We start from the raw sequence: 22,493 nt of genomic DNA on the forward strand, positions 1-22,493 counted from the left end.
TTCGAGCGAGACAGACGCAATATGAAAGCTTGATTACCTTGGTTTACTAGGTAATTAAAACAATAATTAATGGATATTCCGCTGAATCCGATAGAAAAACGAATAAGTAAACGCTGTGGCCCAATCCATTTCAAACGCTCTGGATTTCCCTCGACCAATCAACCTGCAATTAATTAAAGTTAATAAATAATAAATTCTCCTCCTCCCCACTCTTTATTCTCTCACCCCAAATCCTCGCACCTCATTCACACCCCTCACTTCATATCAAAAATCCTCCATAAACCAGCAATTGGATTAATAGTCGCCTGTCGATATAAATCCTTCTTAAAAATATCCTCTCCCAATTTCAGATGTTGAAAATTTTTGATTTGCCATGATTTCACTGCCATCATGCCCTGCAATGCTTCTGGTGAATTATCCCCTAGCAAAATCCTCCTTTCCTCTTCTGCTTTTGCTTGTTGTTGCATTTGCATTTGCATTTGTTGCCAGCTATCATAGTATGTCTGATCATAATTGACATTAGCGTATAAAATGTCTGGAGCAAAGTCTTGTGGTGTGGGTGTAGCGAGTCCATAGGAAAATTGGTTGTGGGAGGAAGGATCCAAAACGTATCCGGTGCTGTATTGTGCATTTATGTGTTGATTCCCGCCAAAAGGATCATATGCGTTGTTGTTTAGTGTCTGGAAACTCGTGTCGATTCCGGTATCCAAATTCCAACAACTTAATTCCAGTGGGTTGACATTCTTCGTATTCGCTTTCAAAACTTCCAACATCATCCCATATCCTCCATGCCTTATCTCAGTGATCCTCTGTTGCCATGATGTACCCCATATTCTCTCTTTATAGGGTGATGGAATGGCTACCATCATATCTATAAACACGACTGCTGATATTGCAAGTGAACATGCCGAGAGGAATGAAGGTAGCCAATCGCGGCGAGATCGAAAGTCTGAGGGAGCGAGCGCGAGTGCCTGATATTCTTTAAAGGCTCTGCGCATCGTACTACGCGTAGTGCGAATTTTTTCGAGGAGGCTGAGAACTGGAATAGGTGGTGCGGGCACAGTAGTTGTGATGAAGCATTTGTATAGTTCGCAGCATTCGATCAAAATTCTGCAAGAGGCTTCAAGAGATTTGTTCTGTTCAATTGTATCAGAAACGACGCTTTTGATAACTTTCTACAAACAATTTGAGTATGATGAACAAAAGTACTCACGGGTTGGAGAATAGATTCTTGGTATGTTTGAGCTATGGCCATTAGATCTGAGTATTTTTCGTCGAAAACACCAGTTGAACGAGCCTGTTCTTGTGCTAACACGAAATGATCTCTAAAGACAGCATTGTCAAAATCGTGATCGAAGGCTTTTTCGGCCCTCTCAGCCGAGAACATGCGCCATGTTTTGGTCTTCAGCGTATCTCGAGGAATAGCGCGGAGATTTTCTTCCATGTGTGCTAAAGCATGATTAGGTTCTGCATATATCAAAAATGGATGGAAGGAGAGCAAACATGGTAGAAGATATAAGACCAAGCTTTCTAAGTTTTCCGTTCTCGTTCCTTGGGTACTTGGAGCAACATTGAAATTTGATACTCGGATACAGGAATCACAGAATCCTGATATTAAGTGCTATTGTGTGGTAAAGTCAGTTGTCGTTTCACAATGCGGGTTCTTTTTCTATCGATAAATAAGGGACTGTAAAAGAGATAAAACATACATTAGAATTGTGTTTACGGCATCTCCAGCAAAGCGAAGCATCACTTTCCCACCATTCGGAGTTAAACGGAGCGTGTGAGAGAGGAGCAGAGGTTTGTTGACGTCGACGTTTGGCTTTGGCAGTCCTTCTAGGGCGTGATAGATGAGGCTCAGGAGATGGGGAAGGGCTAAAAGTCTGTTTCCGTTTTCCTTTGGAGGACGAGACAAGTGGCACAGGACCTATTGCAATTTCTAATGGCTCAGAAAATACATCAACATTTCCATAAAGAAATGGGTTCTTCACATCTGCGGTAGTAGTGGGTTTGGCAGGAGGTTGATGAGGAATTGGTCTTCATAAAGATGTTAGCCAGCATCTATCTACTTGTATAAGAAGATACTGACTGTGCATGTTGAATTTGTTGATGAGTATAGTGGTAATCTGGAGGACCTTGTCGAAGAGGTAACACATGATAAGGCGGGGATTGCGGAGCGAGTGTCGATTGTGTATTATTATATTGACGAGAAACATGTGCCTGAACAGGTACCGGGGCTAAATATTTAAGAGCTTCTGGTAGCTGTTTGGGATTCGACTTTTTACTTAAGTGAGCAGCTGGGTCAAGTGCATGTGGACCATCCAATAGATCGAGTAGAGATTCTTCTGTCACGGAGGATCGTTCTAAACTATTTGGATCACAAGATGCTCTGGATGTATCGGATCCATACTGGTATCCCAAGTTCTCCTCCGGTAATTGAGCCATATACCCAAAGTTAGGATCGTTGAACCCATCATCGAAGGTCCATTGCTCAGTCGTGTTAATGATATCTTGTTGGGCCGGGCCTTGAAGTTCTGAGGCGGTGACAGCAGAAGCGGGGGCGGGGATGGAAGAATACCCGTAAGCCTCAGACCGACCTTGTTGTTGTTGTTGGTTTCTTTCATTCATACTTTGAACCCAATCTTGATTTCGGTTTGATTAGAATGCTACCAGAGAACTGGGTCATGGCTTGTTTTAATTATTTGAAGAGATAGTTTGTGGATCAACTTGGCGATCAAGCGGATAATCATCAAGTCCGGTCCAATTTCCGTTGGTACGGATTACACAAAAAATAAACGGTAGGCGCACTCCACAGTTCGGAGACTTAGTCACACGATTGATATCGCCTCAGGGGTTTGATGGTTTTATTGCTGCTATGTGTTGAGTTGATAAGTACCGAATGTAACCTCTATGAGCCGGCACAAGGAACATTCGCGATATATAATAAAAGCTTTCTTGGTTGATGGTTATATGCAAATATCATGATATCAATATATTACTCCAAGAAATATTACAATAGTATAAAGCAACATCCGGAGCTTGCATTAGAAGCTTAGATTCATCCATCTGGCTAGGACTTGTTAGCAACGGCTTCTGACGAATACTTTTTATTAGCTTCGGCAGAGATAGGAAAAGGAAAGAAAAAGTTCAAGAAAAAATACATCTATAAAAAGCAAGTCGATGCTTTCGTGCACTCCGAATCCTTGGCATGCTCCTTCCTAGTGGCTGTTAGTGTTCCTTATGTCGCGTTTGGTTCCCCTGCCTTAGCTTGAATATCTACTGCATAGAAGAGTGACAATTACCCCCGCTACTTACGTTTCTTTTGAATTTGTCAAATCGTCTTTCAAACAAAACAAAAAGCTAGTTAACTCAATATCAAGATCTAAGTTGCCCGCACAGCTCTCATGCTCATAATACTGAGGATGGATGCATGAGATGGAAGATTTTTACCCCTTCATCAAAAGCACTGATCATTAACGAAGCGACCGTCTGCAACAACATCGACAAGTGTATTGAGATTTGTTGCTGTGAGCTCAAAAACAAGGATCAGCAAGACCATGAAATATGGAACACTCGAAAATAAAGTTATTAGACACGATAGATTGCTCTTTTTAAACTCGAAATTCAAGCAATCACCTTCGGATGAGTCTGCGCAACCCCCACGGTTCGCTCCAGCCTCTAGAATTCTTGAGACACTTTTCACGGACTAATGGATCTATTGTTGTTATCAATGTCTCAGTGACATTGATAATTTCTCCATAAACACAATCTTCAAATGCGATATTTATCCTACGGAGTAAGGTACGTGTGCACCTACCCCTCACTCATTCGGTATATGATTTTCCGGCGAGCCTCCATTTTCGCATTTAACGTCACAATAAAGCAACATCGACTTCCTGTAAAACAAAAATGAAGGTGTTCTTTGATCAAAGATTTACAACTTGAATAGGATTCGGTTCTAACTAATTCCTCCAAGATTTCTTGTCTTTGTGATTTCATAATTTAATATTCAAGAAGTTGTTTTTGGTACATATCCGCGCAATCATGAGTGAAGGGGAATGGCCATCGCAGTCCGATCAGTCTACGAGGACAACAGATACCGAATTGCAAGTCCTCAACTTTCAACCCGATGACCCTTCTGACCCTCGAAATTTTTCTTTCTGGAGAAAATGGAGTATTGTGGGTGTCATCACACTTATCGATTTGACAGTATCTTGGGGAGCATCAGGATACTCACCCGCCCAGGAAAAATTGATCGAGTCATTCAAAGTCAGTACTGAAGTTGGGGTACTAGGCCTTTCACTTTATATTCTCGGATTAGCGTTGGGACCGATGACATTAGCACCTTTATCTGAATATTATGGAAGGACTTACCTTTACGTAATTCCTTATGGAATATTCCTGCTATTTTTGCTCGGGACAGCTCTTGTACAGAACATTGAAGGCTTTCTAGTTTTGAGGTTCTTCTCGGGTCTCTTCGCTAGTGTAACGATTGCCAATTTTGGTGGAACTATAGCCGATCTCTGGCCAAGGGATCAAATAGGACCCGCGATGAGCATATTCCTCTGGGCCGCTGTTTGTGGAAGCCCCTCTGGATATTTCTTGATGTCGTTCATTGCAGAAGCATATGGTTGGCGTGAGGTATTTTGGGCTTTACTTGGCATCTGTGGTGGATTCTGGTCGATACTTGTAGTGGTACTTTTGGTCTTTAAGAATGAAACGAGACGTTCAGTGATATTGCGAAGACGTGCAAACCGAGCCAATAAAGCTGCTGGAAGGATAGTCGCCACAGTTCCCGCCGAAATGCGAAGTAAATCGCTGGGACAACTATTCAAAGATACGCTCTCTCGACCATTTCGTTTCCTTGGAACCGAGCCAGTTATCATTTTTGCAGCACTTTACAACGGTTTTCTCTACGGTCTTTCGTTCCTCTTCAATAGTGCTTTCAATCTGGTATTTGGCAAGATGGGTTATGGCTTCGAGACAGTTGGCGTCGGTCTTTGTTTCCTTGGAATTATGATTGGTATCAGTTTGGGTCCATTTATCAATATATGGCAGGAAAACCATTATCAAAAACGAATTCGTGCAGCTGGAATAAGGGAAGTGCAATCTGAAGATACGCTTGACCCTGAGAGATTCAAAAATATACCAGAAGCACGAGTCCAGTTGGGCAGAATTGCGGCTATTCTGCTACCTATCAGTCTCTTCTGGTTCGCATGGACCTCGCCACCTCAATACCATATTCATTGGATTGTGCCCATACTTGCTACGACTCTATTCGGGTATTCGTTTTACACACTTATTTTGATGACGTATCTATATGTTGAGGATAGTTATATGGTATTTTCGGCTAGTGCCTTGGCAGGCGTAGGCTTGATAAGAAATTTGGCGGGAGCGGGATTTCCTCTATTTGGAAAACAAATGTTCGTAAATGTGGGATATAATTGGGCAGGGACAATATTGGCATGTTTAGCATTATTGCTTGTTCCTATTCCTTTTATATTAGAGAGATATGGTCCCAGACTTAGGGCAAGGAGTTTGTTTGCTAGACAGCATATGGATGATTGATTGAGTTTATGATAATGGAAAAGAAATATATGATATGGTGATATAGATGATATAGATGATATAGATGATATAGATGATATAGATGATATAGATGATATAGATGATATAGATGATATAGATGATGTGGATAGATTTTACCGATCACTTGGCGTTGTTTCGTTTTCAAGGTCGGTTTAGAGCTTTAAAGCATATGTTTCACTCGTTCTTTTTGAGTTCTCAATTTGCAAAGACGCAACAGCAATGCTCCTCTATGCCCGAGACCATCATCACGTCGTATTTTGTTTTTGCCATCAAGGGTATTTGGTGCCACAATCACACAAGCAAGCTGAATGTCAAAAGACTAGGCCTGTCGTCGACGGAAATGAGTAATACCCAAGAATAATGTGTGCCTTGAGCGGACTCAAAAGGCAAGGTAGTGATATCGCTTTCGTTGGAAGGATCACATCTGGTATAATGTGATCCTAGCCGTGGTCGTCAATGAACTGCAAAGAGGAGAATGTCTCATGTGTGCTGGACATGTGTTTAGGCGGCAGTCTCAGCCTCAAAATGAAGGTCACGAATTTGGACGGAAGACTGAATGATTTCAGGATGACAAAGAGGATATGCTGTAGAATTTACCAAGACGGCTTCCATATCTCGAGGAAAACGATAGTCCTTACCGTCTCCGACGACACTATCAAGGTCGTCATCGGTGTCGTTTTGGCAGGACTATCAGTGTTATAGAGGGCTCGTTATCAACGCTAATATTGCGGTTGGCTGTGCCATTGCTATGGACAAGAGTCTAGTCCTCATTGCCTTTGAACTCTTCGATGCTTTCAAAATTGCATAGTCTCTCTACGGTCCTTACACCCAATAGCCCAAATCTCCTTAACTGCTCACTCATGGCATTTTGATTGACTGTAGAAATGAGCCCATTATTTCCGTCTGTTTGAGATCAAGAGCCTGGGAAGTTAATCCAATTTTGTTCTCGTAAGGTAGAAGTTATCTTTTCAAATACATCACAGTCGCAGCTATAATAGAAGACCATATTATTATCGATCCATGTTTATCCAAAGGCTGAGCCACTTCATCAACATCGATTTTGCTGGTAAGAGCAAGCCATAAGCATTTTTCATTGAGGAAAATTTAAATTCCATGATATGCTCTTCTAACTGGTCAAGAAGCAAAGGAACGATAATTTTGACTTCCGTGTGGGTACACGACTACACATCTCGGTTTCCATGACCCCCAAAGCCACGTCGTCTGAGAAGAAAAAAAAGAGAATAGAGTTCTAGATGGCAGTGGTACAATTTAAATCTTAGGCTAGCAGTTATCATGTTAAGAAACCTATTAGTAATGGAGACATTAGCTTACCGACCTCCATCAGGAGTTTGAGTTTTCACTAATAAATATCGAAATAGAAGTGTACCACCGCTATCCATCTCAGTGCGCACAGATAGTCACACTGTAGCGTAGACCCAGATAGTAAGAGCAAATGACTTCATAGTTTTCTACCCGGTGGGCTAGTTGTCCGATCAGGGCTTGGCGCCTATCGAGGGTTTTGAAGAGTAGTTGATAATATTAAATATTCTATTATTTATTTTTAATACTAATATCACTATTGTAGATTTAAAACAATGCTTTCTATTTTTATAATTTTTTTTATTTATTATTTGTTATTTAAAATAATAAATATAGCAATATATCAATATATCAATATATCAATATTATAATAATAAAAATTCCTTATCTAGTATAAAAATACTTTATACTTGTTTATAAAAAAAAAGAAATAATATTATCTTTACTAAATATCATCAAATATTATTTATGTTCAAATAATATAAAACCAAAACCACTTACTAATATACTACACAATAGAATACATTCACCCAATAAATCCCCATGTTACAACGGCTATCTTCTATGCCGCGTCACATGACTAAACCAAGGTAACGTGATTAAAGTCACGTTATGGACCGCTGAGGAACGCTGGCTGTCCAGGACCGCGCAGCGGTCCTGACTAGCCATAGGCATGAAGGTCTATATAATCAAGATGGATTCCCTTTGTATAGAGCTTCGTGCTCAAGATCAATCATTTAGTATACTCTACTATTAGTTACGAATTGCATATCATTATTGTCATTACTTAAGTCCCTGCTTGACGCCTAGTTATAAACCACCTCGAGAGCCTGGAGCACTTCCACGTGATCTAGACGGCAAACCTCGTAACACCCCACATCTAAAACCTCAGATGAATAACTATGTGACCAAAAGGGTGTTTATAGACCAGCAATTGTATCTAACTTAGAATCTACAGGTGAGTAGCACCTGTAGATGGGGATAGCTACTCTATATATACACAAATGAATGGCCTAGCCGCAATGGCTAGGCAAAAAGAAGTCATATTTATCCCTCCAATGATCTTACTTTACCGATAACCATTGATACCTAGTACTTGTCCGGATCTGATCCTCAGGTCACCTAAATCGTACACTAATCCCGAGTAATCGTATCATGTGTGGACATGGTTAATGTACCTGAGGTTTCTTATATAATAAGGGTGGGAGGAAAGCAGGGGTTTCCGTCACAAACTACCTAACAGCCAATATCCAGACGAACACAGATACAGATACAGATAAATAACAAGTGAATCATGCATCCATTAACATATTATAAACAACCCCAATGTCCGAGGTAAAAAAAAATTATCCAAAATTACTTGTAGAATAGCAGAACACCCACCTTTTTTGAACTATCAGTGAATAATTAATGAATAATGCTTCGAACCTGCTTCTTCAAACTTAACAGTTTTGATTAGGTATCTGATAGGTAGATTTCTGATCTTGTGAAAGAATAAGAATATATCTGTATAAATTCCTCTATAAGTACTTAATTTTGACTTTGACTTTAAAATCATCAACTAGGTACCTAGGTACTTCTACTTCGTCTACTCTATTCCCATAACTGCCTAAAAACTCCTCAGAAATGGATATTCAACTCTTCCCTCAACTTCTATAATCATCTCTCCTTTCAAACATATACAATCATCAGCTCCCTCATTCTTCTACTCCTCCTAGTACGTTCGTTCCCTTTACACTAACCCTTCCCCCCAGCCTAACTCTAAATCCAACTCCCCCCTCTCTCCTCCACCAATCCACCCACCCCCCTAACACCCGCACCTCACAGTACCTCCTCACCACCACCCTCCAAACCCTCTACCTGCACCCACTCTCCCCAATCCCCGGCCCCTTCCTCTGGAAACTAACCCGAATCCCGTACATCCACTCCCTCCTTTCCGGAACCCTCGTAATCAACACACGCAAACACCACTCCCACTACGGCACCATAATGCGCACCGCACCAAATGAAGCATCCTTCGCTACCGAACAAGCCTGGCACGAAATATTTCTCAACAGCAACAACAGCTCGCAAAAAGCACTTCCGCGAGATCCGGTATTTTTCAAAACGCCGCCAGGACAGGCGGAGAATCTCGTTACCACGGTACATTCTGATGTGAGTGTGCGCATGCGACAGGTGATTGGACCGGCGTTTACCGATCGCGCGGTTGCGAGACAGGAGGGGATTATACAGTCGTATGTTACGTTAATGGTTGAGAAGCTTTTGGGAGAGATTGGGCGGCCCGGGAATAGGAAGATGGGTGCGCTGGTTAATGTGGTGGATTGGATGAATTGGTGGACGTTTGATGTAATTGGGATGCTTACGTTGGGAGAATCGTTTGATTGCTTGGAGGAGACGACAAATCACCCCTGGGCGACTCTAATTTATAATTCTATGAAAAGTATGTTTATCCTCTGATATGTCCCGCAGTTTAGAACTAAAATCCCATGGCTAATTATCACAGTGATGGCATTAGCAGGCGTAATGCAATATTTTCCCAGTCTCGAGTCGCTCATTCTCAAACTGCTTCCAGCGCGCATTCGAAAAATGCAAGCAGGGCACTTTTCCAACGCGGCGGAGAAAATTCATCGTCGACTACAACGTCCGGAAGCAGCGGTGGGTGATTTCATGACTGTCATGCTTGATCAGAAGAACAATCCGAACTTTTCCAAGATGAGTATGCCTGAGATCGAGTCATCTGTTGCTCTTATGCTATTAGGAGGTAGCGAGACAACGGGCACTACCATATGCGGAACGATTAATTGTCTAATTCAAAATCCGGTCGAGCTGACGAAATTGGAATGTGAAATTCGGAATTGCTTTGATAAGGAAGAAGATATTACTTTTAGTGCTCTTCAACAATTACCGTTCCTCAATGCTGTGATAAATGAAGGTTTGCGATTGTGCAATCCCGTTTCAGGAGGTCTACTCCGGATTGTACCTCGTGGTGGAGCTGTCGTTTGTGGACAATTTCTGCCAGAAGGCGTGAGTGATGCTGATCCATTAGTTGTATACAGACATGCTAATGAAATATGACAATAGACACACGTGGCAATGAATACCATCGTGATGGCCCATTCAGAAGCTAACTTCCACCGATGTCTTGAATTCCTACCTGATCGATATCTTCCTGATAATCTCCGACCAGCAGAATTTAAAAACGACAACCGCAATATTTTGAAACCATGGGGATTGGGAACACGTAATTGTTTGGGGAGATCATTCGGACAGGCGGAATTGAGGGTGGTTTTGGCTCGTTTAGTCGGAATTTTGATCTTGAGGCTGTTGGAAACAAGCTCGTCAACTGGGATGATCTTAAAAATTATGTTGTGGTGCAGAAAGAACCTATATGGGTTACAATTAAGCCGAGGGTAAAGAAATGATTTGAAAAGTCTGGGAGTACAATTTTGCTTAGGTCTAGGTACCAAGGTAAGGTGGTATTCTGGCATCCCATAGAATTTTCAAGCAACTCATCTCGATAAACATAAATGAGTTAGTACTTCTAACCTATGAGCTCTACCTCACGAAAGCCTAGAACAAATAAAACATGATATGTATCAAACAAATACTGATAAAAGAGATCGAGTTAACATGAAGAGTGATGCGAGCTGAACAAGTATAAATGCGTAATATCAGACTATTAGCAGTCGATAAACGCATATTCTCGTGCATGAGGCCGTGCAGCCTATTCAGTGACTCACTTTGAAAGTAAAAAGAAGATCATAGAGGAAGTGGAGGCGTTAAGGGGGAGTAAATTGACAAAATAGGAAATGTATATATAAGATCTTACAACAACCAAACTGTAAATAAATCAACAAAAATCTCATCATTCAAAGACGATGAAACAGATTATAATCATAATAATCTTACCACAATTTCCATCCTATACAGACATCCACAATATCTAACCCATCTCTTTCTATCAATGTATGATACAAATAGGACCGAAGAAGATACTGGTATGACTATATATTGTTCTCCACCGACTGAGAAGAGTATATCTATATCCTCAGACCTCAATAGCCAAGACAGCACTTGCTAGATAACTAAAAGCTTCAAGACAAACTTTTCGTACACCGTTTAAGTATTACCTTCACCATCACCATCTTCGCACGACTATGAATTGAACTCGACATTTGTTTTTGAAATTACCAATTATCAATTCATTTTATTGAATGTATGCGTATTGTCTTCTACTACCTAGGTTTCCTCCATAACCATTTGACTCCCTGCATCCCTGATTCACCCTAAACTTTCATCCATCGAGTCTACATTTCTCCTATTCTCGACTTTACGCGATTCAAATCTTTCTTTGGTGCTGTTTATTCTTTACCCAACCCTCGAGACCAGAACCTCCCAGCCCGGCTACTAACCACCCACTGCCCAAGACCCATTCCAACCCGCAAAGCTCACTGGCATTAAAAACAAGCTTCTCATCTTCCTCACCCTCTTTCAACATCCCTCGAGTTACAGGTTTGTTCATGTGTACTCCCATACGCCTGTAAAATCAGATAACAATTTGTGGGCCATTTGACCACTCGAAAATAATTCAAAAAGAAAGATTCTTCGTTTTGTAGAGTCAGAATAGAAGTTGTGGTGGAGAAAATATCAATAAAAGCGTCAACCACGAAAGCTTGTGAAGAGTCACATATCCAAACTCGTGTACGTTAAGCAAGAGTAATAGACCACTCGGTTCGGGATAGCGACGCATGAGAAAGATAATAAAAACTGGTGAGTATGGGTATTTGATAAGTATTAAATCAGAGGTGAAAGTCCTCATCCTTATTCTCCAAGGGTTATCAAGAGAAAGTAATGTCCTTGCTTGACCAGGGAGTTAGAGGAGCTGAGATGTTTGTGTTGGCAATGGCCTATTTTCAACTCTTGGCTTTCGTGGCCCTCCCTTTAAACTCTTGACTCTGGACAAGAATCCACCGTTTGATGCGGACCCTTTGGTAGATTCCCCCATACTGTCGCTAGTAACACGTCTTTCGATTCCGGGGGGGTTAGAAGGAGCGCGAGAGCGGCCAGGTCTCGGTGGCAATTCAGCGAATGTGACGAACTCCTCCTTGATAGTATCATCCCCTTTGCCAAATTCATTGAAGAATGGGTTTGCTTCATTTGCTCTACTTCCACCAGGGGTGTACCCATCTGGAGAAATTGAAGTGTACATGCCTTCTGGGCTATTCATTCTCCCAGAAGGTCCGTAGTCGCGTCGGCTGTTGATGCCTCGGATCTTCTGCGCCAATGACTTCTTTCGAGATAGGCCACCATCCATACCAAATTGCTCATTCTGATTCTTTTGAACAGCTGCACGAGAAGCTGGGGCACCCTCAAGGAAAGTAGAGGTTCCAAGACCCATCGACTCCTCACCATGGACTGGTTCAACACGGCTGGTTGCACTTTCAATGGCAGATTCTGTGCGGCTAGGCATACCAGGGCGATGCCCATAAGGTTGGAAATTGTCGACTTTATCTCCTCCACGGGAATAATCGAGATGTGCTTCCGCATCGTTGTTGCCCATAAATGTTGCATGATCAGGCTTCTGGTTCAAAGGTCCTCCGCCACCAAGCGAATTGTTGGCTGAATCCTTAGCAAAAGCTTGCATTGGTGCACGTCGACTTCCTGTTCGATTACGGCCTGGCAAGCAAGCATCGAATGGTCCATCATGATGGAATGCTAAACATGGCTTGTCAGTAAGGGCTGGCATGATCGATCACGATAACCTACCTCCAATTCCAAAAATGCTCGTGGCATCTAATTGATCGATAACATCTAGGGGTGCCTTCTTCTTGGTCTTGTCTTGCGCACGCTTACGATCACGATGTCTCTTTTCTTTCTCTAAGCGTCTGCGTTCATCTTCTGGGTCAAGTAATCTGGGCTTTCGGTCCATGATGGATGTGTCCGAATTACGTCTTGCTCTTCGTTTTGGGCTGTCGCTGGGATCGGCAAAGATATCTAGCTCTTCTTCTTTGCGGGGTTTGCTTGAGGATGGTTTCCCGGCTGGTCTTCTCGCACGCATCGTCTCCTCTTGGGATCGCATTGGTCTATGACCTGATGGTCGTCCTGGTGGAATGTTTTCAGCCTGTTGATTTGCGGACGTGTTTGAGCGCATCAATCCCGGTTTTTGACTTCTGTCCGGGACAGGTTTATCTCCAAGTGTCAGTTCGTCCTACATTTGATGTCAGCGATGTGTTTTTATGGAGGCTTGTTTTAGGCTGAGCCCTCGTGAACATGCTTGCGTGTGTTCACAAGACTTCACGCCCATCCAACGCCATTAGGAGAAGGGCGTTGGCATTCTTGGATAAACGTACAAATAAATCCGCAGCGTGCCCAGTCAGAGCTGGGCCTGATGAACTTGGGCTTGTTCGAGAGAATGCCATTTTGTCTGGTGATGATGTTTGGTTTGTAGCTGGAGAATCGAGAAATGGATTCCGTGATAAAGGTCGTGGAGGAGGTTCTCGGTGGGCACGTTGGGTAGAAGAGGACATAGCTGGAGACACGGCTCGATTCCTAAAGGGGTTGTTGGATGATAGGTTGGTTGAGAGTCCAGGCGATCGATTCCCTGTTTGGAAAACAAGATTCAAAGGTCAGTCCTAGGATTCATGCTTGTGGATGATGAGATATAGCAAAAGTGAAACGCTGAATGTCCAACTTGATACAAGCCAACCGCTCATAAGTGGGGATGGCAGTTTTGTCGTCGCAGGCCTCGCGGCGCATATATTACAAGAATGATTTGGACTTACCATCGTAATCTGGTTGGATAGAGCTTAACGACATGGTGACAGTGGTTGTGATGACGACACAAAGTCCAGAATTAATTACTGTAATAAGTTGACGATGGGTTGATTAAAAGGATTCAGGGGATTTGATCCGTTTTACTTTTGAATTTGAGGTCGTCGTATTGGCGTAGAAAGTAAAGATCCTCGTTCCTCGTTGCTTCTTGGAAGGATGTTCGAAATGTTTGATAGGTTTTTAGTTTGGGAGAACAAGGAGATGACTGTTCTGTTTGTCTGTAGGAGATTAGGAGGTTTCTTGAAGTAATGACTCTGGTTCTGGAGATTGGATGATTTTGGATGATTGATGATTGATTCTTGTGGTTTCCTCCGGCTCTCCCTCTTCTAACTAAAGCCACCACCACGTGCACGAATGATTAAATTGATAAAAGGGAACTAATAAAAATAATAATAAAAATAATAATTAAGAGAAGGGGAACAGACTGATCGATTTTGGTCCGTGTCAGGAAACGGTGAATTCCTTAGCGACCGAGGCCCAACCAGTTTAACCAGCGAACCAGCACTAAAATTTATGTTTGAGAATTGTAGGCTTGATTGGATACCAGTGTTGATAATCAAAATGTGATAATTCCTCTTCCCCCTTAAAGGAACGTGTGATGTCGTTTTTCTTTGGTCCTTATACTTCAAGTCTCAGGACGGATGGTTCGCAATCAAAGCGATTAATCCTTTTGGAACCTTAAAAGATGGTAGGGAACGGATAGGAGGGGAAGGGATGTGGATGGGGGGGGGGGGAGATGGGACGTGAGATGCGAAAATGCTTGATGCACAATCGTAATCTTATATCCCCGTTTGCCTCCCTTGATACCTCTGTCACTAAATTTGATTCGAGGAATTTGTATTAGCTGTGGGTTCGATTTCGAGTCGTTGACGATCTTCAAATTTAGTAATTGTGGTTCCTCTCCAAATTCCTTGTCAATTTCCAAAGTACAGGTAGGGAAATGAGGGTGAAATCGTTCAGGAGTCGAAGATAGTATCGATTCGTAAGTTGGGGGTCTGCATCGAAAGAAAATGAAGGGTGAAATGAAGTTTGATGTTCGAAAATGTTTGATTGATTGGGCGATGAATGAATGGATGTATGTATGGATGGATGGATGCACGAATGAGGATGAGAGGTTGAGGTTGTACGAATGTATAAATTCAACGGTTTCCTCTCCCAATGGAATGAAGGAGTTGAATAGAAGAGGGAGGGAAGAATCGGGAGTTGTATGCGAAATCTAAAGTGTAATATAGAGCGCGGAATAAATGTTCGTCCTCTTCCTTTCGTGTCTATTTCTGTTCTTTGCCTGATCTGTATAGGATATCGGATTGCAAGGTATGATTGCGAATGTCGTAACCAGATCGAACTTAAAATAGGTACCTAGGTAAGAAGGCTATCTATTCCGAATTATCCAAACGAATAGAATAGGTGAAGGTTTTATGGTATGACGATGGAACTTCTCGAATTGTAATAACAATAGGTGGATGAAGAACGATTGATATTAGAATCTTGTACTGTTATCGAGTATTGCACAAACTAATTGTAAATGAGGTATGTTGATGAAGTTGTGTAGTGTAGAAACTGTACTGAGTAGTAGTAGTAGAAGTAGTGTGGTCAAGAAGAAGTTGGATATTGATGAAGTCTCTTAGGTGGCAGGTAGGAGGTATGTTATGTTGAAGAGAAGAAGGTTTCTTCCTTTTTGGGTAGATTATGAGGATTATGAATGGTTAAAATATCAGATGGGCAGCTGAGGTAGCTCTTGACCTTTACATCACACTTCCTTCTTATTACAGTAACTATCAGAAGATAACCGATATATCATCGAATCTATGGATAATAGTATCCCTAGGTAGGTATCTTGCTCTGAGTCTTTTATCTTCTTCAATCTTCTTTCTTTCTGTTGTACTCTGCACTCTACTCTTTCCTTTTGCATAGCCATGCCAATATCATGAGATTTTCTAAAAAATACCCTGATCCGGACAAGGAAGGTGCTTGAGAGTCCGGAGAACCCTTGTTAACCTTTTTGACATTGTCATTTTCACGAAATACGAAATCTCACTAAATAATGCAAAGCCTCATTCTTAAAAAGCAGGTACGACTCTGTACTCCCTCCCGTACGACCAGAATGTGCAGAGTAGCCCCAAAAGAGTTACGAGGAATCCGCCACTTTTACCCACCTTCTGTATGGATCCAGCTGGTCTTTATTTTAAATTATCGATTGCCATGAGGAGGAATTGGTTATGTTTTAGCCGATTATTCCGTCAAAAATAATAGGTGTCGATCAGAGGGAAGCACTACTTGCTACTATTTGATAGAAAGTCAACCCCATCCGAGCCCGTGGAGGAACGGATTTCCCCTGATGAGTTAGTTCTGACGAGTCTCCAGATGCAATGATCCAATGATCTCAAGTTTGCTACCCATAACCATATCAGCAGGTTACTTTTGAGTTAAATGGCGCCTTCCTAGTATGTGCTGTTAGAATTACTATTAACCCGCTCCTTCTCAAGGGATTTAAGTGAGTGAGGTGCACGATTGGACGATTGGTAAATTCATATAAGAGTACTGTAAAGAGTACTGTATCTAGTACTTAGTAGTGCCAAGAATTCATGATATTTCGGATTCTAGATTCCTTGAATAGAACATCCAGATTCCATACATTTGGATCTTTTTTCTTTTTTTTTTCTCAACAAGGCAAATATCGAAATTTATGCTGGCTACCTACCCACATTTTGACAGAAATACCGAGAACTGGAGATTCCAGCATCCAAGTGGATCTACTACCGGTAACTAGTATCACTACTCCGTACGGAGTAGAAAGATCTCAAGTAAAGAGGGGTCAATAAATAGGGGACCTATGATAGCTTCAGGTACGAAAAACACTTGGACAACTAATAATTACGCACTCTACTTTTGATTGATGTATATCTTCTCATTTTAAGCTTCAAAGCACCAACAGCCTGTGAAAGGCAAAAGTCTAACCTCAAAAGACAAACAAAACAGGCTATGAAGTATGACAGCTTCATATTTCATGCAGCAAGAATCTAATAATCAATCTAGAGGAGTCTTCAAAAGCCCAGATTCATGCAATAGGAATATCTTCCGGCATAAATATGTTAATTGTATCCATCCATATCCTAAATACCAATCCCAGCTCTTAAATATAGTTGTTCTTTAAGATAAATTGGATAAGTCCTGACTAATAATCAACATCCTGGCCTTATCAAGCTTATCAGATCTTCTTGAATCCCTTCATGAACTTCAAGCAAAGAATTATCGCAACGCATCAAAAATCCCTCCCTCCCTTCCTTCCATCAATTATCCCCGCTCATCAAAGCTTTGCGAGCAGGAAACTCAATCCCCAATCTACAATTTGGAAAACTCTATTAATTAAAGGTTGCAAATACGTCATCAAACTTTTTACCCTTCCCCTTTCAAGCTGCCTGCCTCAACGTTCCGCGAAACATCTGCATATTTTCCCAGGAACAACCGCGAACCCTTGCTTCACCGGTAACACTTCGCACTACCTAACATACCAAAGCGCAAACCCAACGCGAAATCAAAATGACGACAATCAATTCTCCTCCACAGGATGTTAAGATGGAGGGTAATAATCGTTCAACACCTTCGGTAATAGGGGAGAATGAGGAACCAAAGTTTGGAGGTTTCACGAGGTTTGAAATTGAACTTGAGGTATGTTTGGGTGTTTAAATTTTTCTTGAGTGCGTGGGGGGAGACAACGGTTGGTGAAGCTACATAGACTATACCCCTCACGTCGAAATGGGCATGGTATGAATGTTGATATCCTTCACATTTCATCCTCTCTTCCACAATCCCCACGCTCTCTTCTTTCTTTACCTCTTTTACTCAAAGCATTCTGATGCCTCGATGTGCTAATCGTCCAATAGTTCGTAAATGCCATCTCCTCACCCTTTTACTTAATGCACCTGGCCTCCTTGTCCTCCGGTACTCTACTCAGCTCTCCACCCTTCATTGCCTACCTCAAATACCTCCAATATTTCACACAACCTCCATATCTCAAGTTCCTCACATATCCCGGACCTAGTCTCAAACACTTGGAATTATTACAAAATGAAAATTTCAGGAGGGACTGTTTGAGCATCGACGTGGTGAGTATGCTTGCCAGTGAGGATTTGGCGGCGGTGGAGAGGTGGAGTAGGGAATGAGAGACGGAAGGAATGGTAAAATAAGAAGTCACGAATGTTCAATTGGTAGGACCCTCAGATTTAGGTGTAGCAGCGTGTGTTTCAAAGCAGGTTTCGCTCTCACCCTCCATCCTTGGGATCTCAGCATGGAACTGATGCAGACATCGTTTGTGTCAATGGGTGGTTTTGAATGCCATCGTAGGTGCTCTACTCATAAAAGGGTTAGTCCATTTGAGTTTCGGGACATCAAAGTGGCTCTATTTCATTGGTATTGGGGGGAAATATTGAGCGATATACCAGGAGTTCTAGGTTTGGGATATGAAGCAATTGGTTGCATTGGAGAAGGAGTATAGTTGAGAAGTAAAAGCTTCTTATTAACATTTCCGCCGTGAAGAATTGAACGCCTTTTATGACATGCCATCTACATCCATATGCAGATTACCTTTTGAACAAGGGATATTAGCCATTACGCCATATTGCAAAAGCCCAACCCAAAATTCCTACCCCATGTGCACCCATAACTTTTGCTCTCAAGTGTTCTAATGTAATCCCCATGACAATACTTCGCGACCATGCATATAAATGCTTTCCACATTCATCTGCCTCGACTGCGTAACAAATGGCAGTTTCGTAAATTCTGGTTCCTTTCATCTAATTTTCTCTCCATTGGTTCGCACATGTCATACACTGTAGCAGAAGTGTTAGCCTTTATCCTCTCACGTCTCATTCATCTTTCAGCATATCACTCAAAAGCCCTCCCTATCCGCCTTTCTTCCCGCATACACTCCTCCCCATTCCCCATTACCCCTCTCTCAAACCCCTCCCTCCCCCGCCCCAAACAAAACAAACCAAAAAAACACTCACCCTATAAAACCCTGTCATCGGCTCATCCGCACTCCTAATCTGCACAAACCTCGCCGCGGCCACCATCCCATTACACTCACTATTCGCACACTGCTTGGGATAGGTATCTGCATTCGCCCAGGCATCTTTACCTCCAAACACATCTTCTTTTTCCTCGCGCACAAATGTTTTCCGATCGTAGATGCTGCGCGTGAGTATGTATTGGTAGGGACACGTGAGACATTCGAGCCGGTTTGCGCCGCTGAGATCTTGTGTTGAGGTGGGCGTGGGCGTGGAGGAATGCGGTGTTACGGAGACGGTCAGGATGTTGCTGCAGGAGGGACAGACTGGAGGAGAGGGTTAGTGGTGGGTTGGAGAGGAGGGAGAAGGGGGAGACGTACAGAGAAGCATTTTGATGGTTGGGGTTTGGGTTGATTACTTTCTTGATGGGTATTCCTCTTTCCTTCTTTTTACTCTCACTCCTCTTATCAAATATGTATCCCAATCTCAACTAACTCAAATCTCATAAATCACAGCTCCCTCGTATTAGATCAAATCGTCGTATAAAGTATATCAGCGCGCAAAATCAAGTCATCTCAATCTCTACTCTCATCAACTTTATCATACTCGAATACAGCATCACAATCCAAACCCATGGAACTTTTTTTCCCGCTCGCTTATATAATCTACGCAACTCATTCATCCAATCAAATCCTCCGTTGAAAAGTAACAGCCATCCGAGACGGATATATCACCTCAAATCACCACAGACTCATGAGAACCAATCGATGTATTTTAAGTCTTTTTAAATCCGCGGACTCGTATTGGCAGATAGACACGATAAGATACGATGAGTGGCTATAGCCTATACTCGCACTCCACTACCATGCTAAAAAGTGTAAAAATGTTGGTCCAGAGTTTTAGAAAGTCGGTGCGTAGATGCATCCGATCGTTTCGTTTCGTTTGTGGTAGGTGGAAGTGGAGTACTCTGTAGGGTAGAATGCCTTCCCTGGGGCCTGGTGAGTAAATAGTGTTTTGAGAAGCGCTGAACTTCTATCCAGTTCTTACCTCTTACCTATTTACTTACTACCTACATAAGATTACCAGATTAAGGATTTAAGAATTTACGTTCTCTCTTCTCTCGTCTCTTCTACTCTCATCCCATCTTTCCATCTTTCATCCAAAACCCCAATTTCGAGATAGGATAGCTACATATCCATCTATCATCTGAAAAATCTTCAGAGGAAAGGGAAAAACCATCAGACGAACGTTTCTATCTATTCTCAGTATTCTACTATTCTTTCATAGACATTTGCACATTTGCACAGTTACGCATTACGACGAGACGAAAAGATTAGAAGAGTAGGTACAAATTGTAGAGCGGGGTTTGAACTTTGAAAGTGCACTTTTGTGTCGCTTTTGTTGGAGGTATACTAATTTGTGCTGTTTACGTTTCGATACGTTAGCTGCACTACTTCTCGTGGGTAGTTTGCTTGAGTTGGGTTTTGGTCAGGAGTGTGATTTGTGGTTTGAAGTTTGTAGTTTGAGGTTCTGGGTTGTGGTGTTAAGGTTGAAAGAGTTGATTGAGTACGGAAGGGAACGGAAGGGTCGAAAGTTGGAGATTGGATAATATGGCTGATCCGAGGGATGTTGAGTATGAAGAGGAAGAAGCAACCATCGACGAACAACTCCTCCTTGCCATAACACGCGGCTCGATTGGCACCTTCAACGAAGTCTTGGAACGGTTCGATAGTTCAGCAGCTGCTGTGGAATATCTGAACACACATCCTTTGGGATTTTTTGATGGGCTAAAAAGATTTGGGGTAGAGGCTAAAAACGTAGCTGCTCATGTTGCTGCATCACTTGGACAACGTAAGATACTTCTTACATCTGCTCTCAACCTTTTGATTCCATATCCCAAGATGGGAAGCAAGATGCAAATTTACTAACATTAGAATTCCCCATCTAGACAGGATCATGGACGAGCTTCTCGAGCAGGAAGGGTTTGAATGCGACCCCATCAACAGCAATGGTGAGACACCTCTCCACTGTGCCGTCAAATGGATCAACAGAGAAGGTCGAATCAACAGAATGGGAAGAAATGTCTGGGAAGATGGTCTTGAAATGGTCAAGATGATGCTTCGCGATGGCAGCGACCCTCGAATCCGCGACAATGATGGTTATAGAGCCGAGGATATGGTCAATCCCGATAACATCGAACTAAAAAGAGTTTTTGCAGATTTCGATTATGATTTCGGGACGGATGGAGATGAGGGAGAAGAGGCTGCTCCTGAGAAGAACGGATTGGATCCTGATTTGGTGAATGGTGACGAAGAGGATGTTAGGAGTGTGTATAGTGGAAGTGATAGTGAAGAGGAAGCGGAGTGGAAGAGACGCGTTGCTGAGAAGTCAGGAAAATCTGCTTAGTTTTAATTTCCTGTCATGTCTTCTCTTTGCTCTTATACTTTGTAACTGGGAGTGCGGATACGCACGGTATGTTAGGGTGCCATTGTGTTGAGCATAAGATATGAGATGATTAAAATACATTTAGCTTCAATTTGTGTGGGGCGGGCTAGCTTTAGAGTATTGCATTTTGTTATTGTACTGTACACAGTCGGCTAATCAATATAGATAGAATTAAAAGATCATGTTCTAAAGTTGCGTCTTTGTTCTCATTTGCTAGTTAGACATTTACTTCGCTTAGCTTTATGTTCAGAAAGACCAACCAAGTGGTAAAATGAAAGAAGAGATGAAAGATGTCATTTGAACTGTACATAATCTTCAGCCGAACAAAAAATGCTATGCAAAAATCCTCCAACGGATGACGACACACATCGATCTCCTAGCCGTCCTCAAATCAATACAAATTTCTCCCTCTTCCATCCCTTTACATCCGCCCATTTATATGCGTCACAAAGCTTCGTGACATTTGTATGCTTGGAGTATAATCTAATATAACCAACACGTCGATATTTAGTTATGCTAGGTGCAAATTTAGTCTGAGTTCTGTTACTCTCATGCTTTTGTCCATCTTTTGCTACATTCTTGTGTCCAGTTTGAGGTTCGATGTTCGATTTTCCCTTTCCACCTGCTTTATCCCCGGCTTCATTTCCATCTTTCGCCTCTTCATCCGGATTCTTCTCATACTCTTTCAAAACCAAACCATGCGCCTGCCGTTTCTGCGTCGCCACAAACATAATCTTATATCTCGTATTATCTACTCTGTCTTCATTCTCCTCATCCATATTCGTATCTGCTTTTGACAAGCTCGCTTTCTCATCCTGCGGACTAAAGAGAAACATGGCCGAACTGCCTATCCTACAAATAAACAACGGGTTGGTTCGACGCTCTTCTTCCGTATCTCGTGGATCCCAATGCACAAATCCACACGCTAAATTAGTCGCCTTCGTCGACAGTCTATCTATACATCGCGCCACCATCGTACTACCTAGGATCTCTAACGTTGCATGTTGGATTTCTCCATAGGGATTTTGTCCCATGAGCACTACATCATGAGAGAGGAGCTGTGGATCAATATGTGTAGAGTGAAAAGCATCCTGACTGAAAGTCGACGAATGAAACACCACTGCCCCATTCGTCGTAGCCCACGACCAACTAGGCGCTCTCTCAGTAGAAGGAATAATATCATCCCCATAATACCACACCAACCCCTGCCGAAAATGACTAGTCCAAATCCCCGCCACATACCTCGAATCCGGATACCCATTCGTGTGCAATATATCACGAACAAAAGTAACGATGCCAGAA

The 22,493-nt window shown here is 42.2% G+C and overlaps 11 protein-coding genes across 11 annotated transcripts; 6 read left to right on the plus strand and 5 right to left on the minus strand.

The window, feature by feature from the left end:
* Positions 1-254: 254 nt before the first annotated feature.
* Positions 255-3,999, minus strand: SS1G_05391 (predicted protein; the record flags this gene model as incomplete). Its single annotated transcript, XM_001593913.1, has 7 exons — positions 255-1,136; positions 1,214-1,621; positions 1,710-2,037; positions 2,090-2,642; positions 3,015-3,070; positions 3,195-3,218; positions 3,818-3,999. The coding sequence occupies 7 exons, from the start codon at positions 3,997-3,999 to the stop codon at positions 255-257; spliced, it is 2,433 nt and encodes an 810-aa protein (XP_001593963.1).
* A 536-nt stretch (positions 4,000-4,535) lies between these two features.
* SS1G_05392 (hypothetical protein) lies at positions 4,536-4,886 on the minus strand (the record flags this gene model as incomplete). The annotated part of the gene is made up of 1 exon (XM_001593914.1): positions 4,536-4,886. The coding sequence occupies one exon, from the start codon at positions 4,884-4,886 to the stop codon at positions 4,536-4,538; it is 351 nt and encodes a 116-aa protein (XP_001593964.1).
* A 1,228-nt stretch (positions 4,887-6,114) lies between these two features.
* Positions 6,115-6,291, plus strand: SS1G_05393 (predicted protein; the record flags this gene model as incomplete). The annotated part of the gene is made up of 1 exon (XM_001593915.1): positions 6,115-6,291. The coding sequence occupies one exon, from the start codon at positions 6,115-6,117 to the stop codon at positions 6,289-6,291; it is 177 nt and encodes a 58-aa protein (XP_001593965.1).
* Positions 6,292-8,235: 1,944 nt separating this feature from the next.
* SS1G_05394 (hypothetical protein) lies at positions 8,236-10,323 on the plus strand (the record flags this gene model as incomplete). Its single annotated transcript, XM_001593916.1, has 5 exons — positions 8,236-8,244; positions 8,737-9,003; positions 9,085-9,208; positions 9,413-9,933; positions 9,991-10,323. The coding sequence occupies 5 exons, from the start codon at positions 8,236-8,238 to the stop codon at positions 10,321-10,323; spliced, it is 1,254 nt and encodes a 417-aa protein (XP_001593966.1).
* Positions 10,324-11,144: 821 nt separating this feature from the next.
* SS1G_05395 (hypothetical protein) lies at positions 11,145-13,725 on the minus strand (the record flags this gene model as incomplete). Its single annotated transcript, XM_001593917.1, has 6 exons — positions 11,145-11,195; positions 11,282-11,447; positions 11,895-12,624; positions 12,676-13,117; positions 13,260-13,510; positions 13,692-13,725. The coding sequence occupies 6 exons, from the start codon at positions 13,723-13,725 to the stop codon at positions 11,145-11,147; spliced, it is 1,674 nt and encodes a 557-aa protein (XP_001593967.1).
* A 1,025-nt stretch (positions 13,726-14,750) lies between these two features.
* SS1G_05396 (predicted protein) lies at positions 14,751-15,368 on the plus strand (the record flags this gene model as incomplete). The annotated part of the gene is made up of 2 exons (XM_001593918.1): positions 14,751-14,945; positions 15,285-15,368. The coding sequence occupies 2 exons, from the start codon at positions 14,751-14,753 to the stop codon at positions 15,366-15,368; spliced, it is 279 nt and encodes a 92-aa protein (XP_001593968.1).
* A 416-nt stretch (positions 15,369-15,784) lies between these two features.
* On the plus strand, positions 15,785-16,510 carry SS1G_05397 (predicted protein; the record flags this gene model as incomplete). The annotated part of the gene is made up of 3 exons (XM_001593919.1): positions 15,785-15,811; positions 16,155-16,234; positions 16,456-16,510. The coding sequence occupies 3 exons, from the start codon at positions 15,785-15,787 to the stop codon at positions 16,508-16,510; spliced, it is 162 nt and encodes a 53-aa protein (XP_001593969.1).
* A 770-nt stretch (positions 16,511-17,280) lies between these two features.
* On the plus strand, positions 17,281-17,903 carry SS1G_05398 (hypothetical protein; the record flags this gene model as incomplete). The annotated part of the gene is made up of 2 exons (XM_001593920.1): positions 17,281-17,409; positions 17,625-17,903. The coding sequence occupies 2 exons, from the start codon at positions 17,281-17,283 to the stop codon at positions 17,901-17,903; spliced, it is 408 nt and encodes a 135-aa protein (XP_001593970.1).
* Positions 17,904-18,533: 630 nt separating this feature from the next.
* Positions 18,534-19,136, minus strand: SS1G_05399 (hypothetical protein; the record flags this gene model as incomplete). The annotated part of the gene is made up of 3 exons (XM_001593921.1): positions 18,534-18,569; positions 18,747-19,072; positions 19,127-19,136. 3 exons carry the CDS (start codon positions 19,134-19,136, stop codon positions 18,534-18,536), a joined length of 372 nt encoding a protein of 123 aa, XP_001593971.1.
* Positions 19,137-20,356: 1,220 nt separating this feature from the next.
* SS1G_05400 (hypothetical protein) lies at positions 20,357-21,152 on the plus strand (the record flags this gene model as incomplete). The annotated part of the gene is made up of 2 exons (XM_001593922.1): positions 20,357-20,597; positions 20,695-21,152. 2 exons carry the CDS (start codon positions 20,357-20,359, stop codon positions 21,150-21,152), a joined length of 699 nt encoding a protein of 232 aa, XP_001593972.1.
* A 425-nt stretch (positions 21,153-21,577) lies between these two features.
* On the minus strand, positions 21,578-22,027 carry SS1G_05401 (hypothetical protein; the record flags this gene model as incomplete). Its single annotated transcript, XM_001593923.1, has 1 exon — positions 21,578-22,027. The coding sequence occupies one exon, from the start codon at positions 22,025-22,027 to the stop codon at positions 21,578-21,580; it is 450 nt and encodes a 149-aa protein (XP_001593973.1).
* Positions 22,028-22,493: the final 466 nt, after the last annotated feature.

Source organism: Sclerotinia sclerotiorum, genomic scaffold (assembly GCF_000146945.2).
Source record: "Sclerotinia sclerotiorum 1980 UF-70 scaffold_6 genomic scaffold, whole genome shotgun sequence".
NCBI lineage: Eukaryota > Fungi > Ascomycota > Leotiomycetes > Helotiales > Sclerotiniaceae > Sclerotinia > Sclerotinia sclerotiorum.